Here is an 8,363-nt window from a genome sequence, read left to right as displayed (position 1 = left end):
ATCATTCTAATATGCTGATTTGGTGATCAAGAAACATTTCTTATTCTTATTAATGTTGTGCTGCTGCAAAATAATTGTGCTGCTTAATATTTTGTGGAAGCCATGAAACATTTTTGTCAGGATTTTTCTATTCTAGAAAGTTCAAAAGAACAGCATTTATTTGAAATGGAAATATTTTGTAACATTATAAAGACATAAATGTCTTTACTGTCACTTTTAAACTTAAACATATTTCAAATGCTTTTGCTAAATAAAAGTATTAATTTATTTTAAAAAATCTTTCTGACCCCATATATACATATATTTTAAAAAGCAATCTTTTAATATTGTATTAAAATAACAATAGTTCTAAATTGTCATTGTACTACACAACATAATGCATAGTGGTGTGTTGATGCTGATGTTGTCTTTGGCTGACCTGAGGATGTCAAAGGATCATGATTTTGAGCAGCTGTGGCATCTCGTGGTTAAATAGCGAATGACAGTCCACTGGCAAAACCCCTGATACATTTTTTTTTCTTTCTTTCTTCTTTTTTTATTGTGGTGCTTTTGCCAAGGGAGAAAGAGCGGGAATAGGATTGGTTACTCATTTAATTTGGCAGTTTGTATGATGATACAAAAGGCTCTTCTTGAAGCATATGCGCTCCAGTACAGACAGTTTGTCTGACTGCTGCTTTCATGCTCTGTAGCTGACTGCTTAACAGAGCTCACATATAATGCGTATTTATACACATAATTTTGTCAACAAACATGAAAGTAAATGAGATATTAATCACCACATAACAAATAACTAAGAGTGATGATGATAAAAGCAAACAACAGCATTGTGCATAAAATCAAATCTAACCACATGCTTTACGTGCTGTGCATTCTAGTTACGGCAACATTTGAGGGATATTGGTGGCCTAAAGTGTTTGTCGATTGAAAGCAATTATTGCTAAATGCTAAATACAAGCTAAATGGGAAAACTATTTTCCCATTTAGCTTGTATAGTGAAGCATGGTAGAGCCGTTTAAATGGGCATTATTTATTTTTCACAGCGTCACGTCTTAAGAAGACTAATTCATTTAAAGAAATGATGAGACCCTTTGCCTTTGAGCCAGGATTTGATTTTATTTCATCTAATAAAATAATAGGTTTTATAGCAGTAACAGTGCAGGAGCTAAATCTTCTCTGTCGTTGAAGGACCAGACCGTGAAGAATGATGCGATCAACAGGATGGCGGCCATGTCTTCAGCGCAGATCGTCTCGGCCACGGCCATCCACAGCCGGCTGGGGCTCGCGGGACTCCCTCGACCCACCTTGCCTGGGGCGACAGGGGTACAAGATGCCCCAGACCACTTTAAAACCATTAGTGTCCATTTAAAGGACAAGCAGAAGAATATACCCATCATGCATTGGTATTGTTTTACACTATAACACTGCAATACATTTTATTCCTTTTCTAGATTTGGCAAGTGTCAACAGGGCAGCCTGGTTCCTCACAAGAGTAAGTGTATATAACTGACTTAAATATACATGGCTGAGTTTGTACATAATAAAACGTGTATAAACAGATTCTTCACTAAAAATGACACCTTGTGATAATCACCTCTGTTGTTCCTCAGTGTGAAGCCGTTCGCACAGCAGAATTACCCTATCCAGACGGCCACAGCCATCGCAGGTGTGTATATTCATGTTTAAAGGGGTCATATGATGCGATTTCAAGTTTTCCTTTCTCTTTGGAGTGTTACAAGCTGTTTGTGAATAGATAATATCCCTAAAGTTGCAAAGACTAAAGTCTCAAACCCAAAGAGATATTCTTTATAAAAGTTAAGACTTGTCCACGCCCTCCTAAAACGCCTCGTTTAAACACGCCCCCACATGTCTACGTCACTGTGTGGGAAGATTTGCATAACGCCGCCCAAATGTTCACGCAAAGAAAGAAGGCCTAACTTTGATTCTCGCTGTAGTATTGTTGTTGCCTCTGCCGCCATGTTGTGAAGAAGCTGTGTGTTTTGTTGTGAAAGCGAAAGTACTTTGTTTGGTCTTCCAAAGGAGGACACAACTAGAAATCAGTGGTTAAGTTGTATTTACAACACTGTTCCAGAACAGTTCAAACCAAATATTCAGATGTGTGCAGCGCATTTTACGGAGGACCTTGGAGAGTAGACTACAATGCCGGTGTTCCAGTGAATTCAGTTCTCGTTTCCCCTTCGGCGCGCATGCTGACCCTATAACAGTCTATGATGCTGACAAATAATGCTGACTCACAGCCTGTAAGTACGTTTTCATATTTAAAGAATTTGCCACTGACGATTCAATCGAGAGTTTTGAGTAGTGTAGAGTAGCGTGTAGTTTGTCATTTCTCCGATCACAAATGCAGACATGGTTTTATGTTTACGCGGCGCGATGCAATGCGTAAAAAGACAGTAAAAGTCACTATTATCCGTAAAGACATCCCCACTGGATGCAACAAATGCCTCGTTTATAATGGGTTGTATTGGTTTTGTCTCATCGCTCCGGCTGGACAGGGCATCACAATATGGTAAGGGCGTAACATTTCCGTCACACGCTTGAGGTATTCGGCCAATCACAACGCAGTGGATAGCTGGCCAATCAGAGCACACCTCGCTTTTCAGACCGATGAGTTTTGTAAAAAAAAAAAAAATGGGTTTCAGAAAGGCGGGGCATAGAGGAGAAACAATAATGTACAGTATGTGGAAAATAATGTGTTTTTTTAACCTTAAACCGCATAAACACATTTCATTACACCAAATACACAAAATAATGTTATTTTTTTTAGCAACGTCATATGACCCCTTTAACAGATGCCTTTGAACTTAACTATACATTTATGCATGGGTAACTTTGCATATACCTACTTAGATTTTGCATATTTTTAAAAGAATAATTCTGGCTCTTAGGTTTGCTTGCTCAAAGCTGTTGCTTTGGATCAAAACATCTACTTTTTGTTTATTAATGCATTCATTAATAGTACATCTATATTCTATTGTGAATAAAATATAAGTTTATGAGATTTGTAAATTATTCCATTCCTTTTTTACTCACAATTTGTACAGTTTGGAATTGGGTTTGTATATTGTATTAATAATTTATAAAATAATTGTGTTTATAATATACATAAATTAAAATTAAAGTTATGCTATCATATTAATATAATTTCATGATAATATAACAGTTTGTTATATATATATATATATATATATATATATATATATATTAGTATATTATTGTTATAATGTAATATAATATAATAAAAGAAATGCATTACTTGGTGGAAAAAAAATTTAATTGTTGAATTAATATCTATATTATTAATTTATAATTTTGTTTATATAATATAAATAAATAAAATTATATTAATGATATCATATTAATATAAGTAGTACATTGGTGAAAAAAATATTAAACTATTATTAAATTTATATTATTCATGTATAAGTTTGTTTCTATATTATATAAATAAGTGCTATATTATACTCTTATTTATTAATATTGCAATATATTATATTAACATTAAACATATAAATAAATATTTTTAAAAATGTATGTATACTATCATATATCATTTAATGTAAGAAGTACATTATGTGGTATAAGAATTATGAATAAAAAATGACAGTATATTTATTCTGTTTAAATGACTCCTAATGGCTCTCATCTTATTGTTTTAATACATGGCTCATGTTTTGAAATGCTGTGTTTGTGTGTGCAGCTTACGAGTCCTCCACACCCCTGGCAGCCGCAGGGCCGGCGTGGCACGGGCGCTCTATCAGCACCTCTAAACTGCGGCTGGTGGAGTTCTCCTCCTTCCTGGAGCATCAACGGGACCCAGATTCAGTAAGTCAGCACACGTACCCAGAACCACTGCAGAGACAGCAACAGAAGAGCAGCCTTGACCTGCTTTAGCAGCCGCAGCGCAGCTCCTCTAAAATGCAGCTTCAGTACTGAAGAAGACCTACATGTTTTACACACAACAAGCACATTTTCGGCAGAGTCTGAATTTTTATTACTTCATAAACATTATAAAATAATATATTTTACATTTATTTTAAAATATAATATTTATATATAAAAATAAATATACTATTTTGTATCTTTATAATAAATTAATAAAGTATATATAAGAAATAATATTACAGTAAATAATACAAAAATATGCATTTTTATTTATTTATTTACTTTATTGCATAAATATAATTTTACGTGATGAATAAAAAAAATTAAAAATTAATCAGACTTATTAACAGCTACTATTTTGTATCTTTATAATAAATTAATAAAGTATATATAAGAAATAATATTACAGTAAATAATACAAAAATATGCATTTTTATTTATTTATTTACTTTATTGCATAAATATAATTTTACGTGATGAATAAAAAAAATTAAAAATTAATCAGCAGCACCTCTAAACTGCGGCTGGTGGAGTTCTCCTCCTTCCTGGAGCATCAACGGGACCCAGATTCAGTAAGTCAGCACACGTACCCAGAACCACTGCAGAGACAGCAACAGAAGAGCAGCCTTGACCTGCTTTAGCAGCCGCAGCGCAGCTCCTCTAAAATACAGCTTCAGTACTGAAGAAGACCTACATGTTTTACACACAACAAGCACATTTTCGGCAGAGTCTGAATTTTTATTACTTCATAAACATTATAAAATAATATATTTTACATTTATTTTAAAATATAATATTTATATATAAAAATAAATATACTATTTTGTATCTTTATAATAAATTAATAAAGTATATATAAGAAATAATATTACAGTAAATAATACAAAAATATGCATTTTTATTTATTTATTTACTTTATTGCATAAATATAATTTTACGTGATGAATAAATTTTTTTTAAAATTAATCACTTATTAACAGCTACTATTTTGTATCTTTATAATAAATTAATAAAGTATATATAAGAAATAATATTACAGTAAATAATACAAAAATATGCATTTTTATTTATTTATTTACTATTGCATAAATATAATTTTACGTGATGAATTAAAAAAAAAAAATGAATCAGACTTATTAACAGCTTATGTTGTTTATACAAACTACTTAGAATTTAAATGAAAAGATCAGTTTTAGTAGTATTGCATGATTTTATTTGCATATTCTTGGTGTTGGTGAGAGATGACTGATTTTGCAGTTATCCTTGGATCATCGACCTTGTGTGATGCTTTAGAGAAATGCAAATCTACTGACACCAGCTGCAGGGCAGTTGGCTCTTATTACAGATGGTCACGATGACCCAGGTCACGTCCTGCGTTGTTCCTGATCCACTGATAATGATGGAAATCTACAGAACCTCAAATCTCCGGCAAAATCATTCCGAGTCATTTTCAGCTCAATTTAAACGAAGCGCTAAGCTAAAACAGATCTTGTCTTGTAAACTAGAAGAATCCAGAAGTGTAGCTTCTAAACGTGCTTATTATGATCCAGTAGTCATCCAGAAGTGGGACTCACTCCCTTAAGTGTCTTCCAGTCATCAGACCTATTTAAGCACTGATCTGACTACAGTCAAGAAAATGAAGACAAAACGGCATGTGTAGATTAAATGCGAGACCCGGGAAGACTTCTCGTGACCTACAGGTTACCAAAATGCCTTGCCGTCCGTGTTAAAGCAGACCTGTGTAATCGATCATGTTGGCAGCATCTCTATGAAATGCTTGTTCCTCTGGTCTGGCGTGACAGCGGCTATTAATCTTGCGTTTGTAGCCATACGCAGAACGAGTTGCGTTCTCATTACAGTCACACAAACGTTCAGCTTTGGGGAAGAGGTTCAGAACGTACCTGAAATACCTTCATTTCTCACACAAACAACATTTGGGAATAGCACTGAACTCGTTGAAAACTATAAATTATAGTTAAAAACAAAAGCTTAAGCATTTATTCTTTCGCAAAATATCTTAGTATTTTAGTTCATTTTCTATAGCCAGTAGTAATGTTGCCTTGATCTAATTATACATCTCTTTCTGCAGTACAACAAGCATCTATTTGTGCACATCAGCCAGACGAATCATTCGTACAGAGATGCGCTCCTGGAGACAGTGGACATACGTCAAATCTACGACAAATTTCCTGAGAAGAAGGGTGGGCTGAAGGAGCTGTTTGGAAAAGGACCTCAGCATGCCTTCTTCCTGGTCAAGTTCTGGGTGAGTCTTCAGCGTTTGACAGTTTGAGCAGCTGAGTCGTGGCATAGCTCTTAGCACATTGACCTGTGGTGCTCATGCAGTCATTCTCCAATCACATTTCCTTCTTTTCCTGCACTTTTCCCCAGTTTTTCATAGTTTCTGTAATTTACACAATGGTGTTATTGCAATTTAGTGAGAGATATTGTGAATATATTTATAAGTGATAAGGTTTATAATAATTCGTAATTTATTTGAGCAGTTTTGTACAAATTTTATTTTCACTTTTGGGCTCTTTTAAAAACTTTTCATATTAAAAGACAGCATTTTCAATACAAAAACTTTAAATTATTAATAGAGGTGCCTCTTTGAGCATTTTGGCTTTGGCTTAACAAAAAAATAAATCTAATATAAACTTTAATTTAAACACCATTAATGTTTATGATGGCTTTTATAAGTCTGGGATAAGGGTAATTCATATAATAATTCATAATTAATACACATTTCACTTTTGGCTCTTTTTTGAATGCAAATTTTAAATGTTAATAACATTTTTATAATAAATTTAACATTAAATGATTTCATAGCCAGTATAAGTCTGGGATAAGGGTAATTCATATAATAATTCATAATTAATACACATTTTCACTTTTGGCTCTTTTTTGAATGCAAATTTTAAATGTTAATAACATTTTTATAATAAATTTAACATTAAATGATTTCATAGCCAGTATAAAACAAACGTTTGATAACATTATGTTTTTTGATAAAATGTTTTTTGAAGTATTTTGGGTTTATTTAAAAATATATAATAATGTTAAAATGTCATATTGATAAGATTAACTATTCCTATAATAATATTAACTATTATTATTTTTAAAATATTGTCAAAAATAAAACTTTAAATATTGTTAACTAATAATAATATATAGTTGTTTCATTAAAGGGATAGTTCACCCAAAAATGAAAATGTGATGTTTATCTGCTTACCCCCAGGGCATCCAAGATGTCGGTGACTTTGTTTCTTCAGTAGAACACATGATGATTTTTAACTTTAACCGTTGCAGTCTATCAGTCGTATAATGCATGGCATTTTTTACCTCTAATACACCACTATGTCCAACTGTCTTTGGGCACGCGCACGGCATCCGGTGCGTGAGGTGTGTACACACTCTGGCGTAGTCCAAATGCTACACCAGTATAAAACAAACGTTTGATAACATTATAAATATGAATGTTTTTTGAAGTATTTTGGGTTTATTTCAAAATATATAATAATGTTAAAATGTCATATTGATAAGATTAACTATTCCTATAATAATATTAACTATTATTATTTTTAAAATATTGTCAAAAATAAAACTTTAAATATTGTTAACTAATAATAATATATAGTTGTTTCATTAAAGGGATAGTTCACCCAAAAATGAAAATGTGATGTTTATCTGCTTACCCCCAGGGCATCCAAGATGTCGGTGACTTTGTTTCTTCAGTAGAACACATGATGATTTTTAACTTTAACCGTTGCAGTCTATCAGTCGTATAATGCATGGCATTTTTTACCTCTAATACACCACTATGTCCAGCTGTCTTTGGGCACGCGCACGGCATCCGGTGCGTGAGGTGTGTACACACTCTGGCGTAGTTTACGCAAGCGCCGGAAGTGATCTCTCGCGTGTATACGTCACTCATTCTTTACACAGTCATTGTAGGTACGACGGCTAATCAAAATGGTACTTACTTGCGCTTATCTGGATTGTTCAAACCGACTTAAAACTCAAAGATTACGTTCTCGCGCGCGAACTCATTCGGGAGTGGTGACTTTCCACGTATTCCCAACTTCTGAGCCTGCTCGCCTGAAGTTATGGTCGATTGCTCTTCGGCTGGATATCAGTACACCCATTAACATAAACTACGCCAGAGTGCGTACACACCTCACGCACCGGATGCCTTGCGCGCGCCCAAAGACAGTTGGACATAGTGGTGTATTAGAGGTAAAAAATTATATAAATACTGTTCGGTTTCTTAGGACACCAATGTGTCGTCACGAGCCGCAGGGTTTAATTTGGATTTGTCTGTGCATATTTTTTTTTACGCTCATAGATTTTGTTACCACTGCCATGCATTATACGACTGATAGACTGCAACGGTTAAAGTTAAAAATCATCATATTTGTTCTACTGAAGAAACAAAGTCACCTACATCTTGGATGCCCTGGGGG

At 33.6% G+C, this 8,363-nt stretch overlaps 1 protein-coding gene across 1 annotated transcript in view; it reads left to right on the top strand.

Moving 5' to 3' along the window:
• LOC107575311 (transcriptional enhancer factor TEF-1-like) overlaps nucleotides 1–8,363 on the top strand; it is a 32,947-nt gene that overhangs the window by 17,095 nt on the left and 7,489 nt on the right. The window contains exons 4-8 of the mRNA XM_016261712.1: nucleotides 1,186–1,320; nucleotides 1,449–1,489; nucleotides 1,608–1,663; nucleotides 3,719–3,843; nucleotides 5,993–6,166. Coding sequence (XP_016117198.1) covers nucleotides 1,186–1,320; nucleotides 1,449–1,489; nucleotides 1,608–1,663; nucleotides 3,719–3,843; nucleotides 5,993–6,166 — 531 coding nt within the window. The remainder of the gene's footprint in view (nucleotides 1–1,185; nucleotides 1,321–1,448; nucleotides 1,490–1,607; nucleotides 1,664–3,718; nucleotides 3,844–5,992; nucleotides 6,167–8,363) is intronic.

This window comes from Sinocyclocheilus grahami, unplaced genomic scaffold (genome assembly GCF_001515645.1).
Source record: "Sinocyclocheilus grahami isolate Dianchi unplaced genomic scaffold, SAMN03320097.WGS_v1.1 scaffold31.1, whole genome shotgun sequence".
NCBI lineage: Eukaryota > Metazoa > Chordata > Actinopteri > Cypriniformes > Cyprinidae > Sinocyclocheilus > Sinocyclocheilus grahami.
This window is presented reverse-complemented; position numbering and strand designations above follow the sequence as displayed.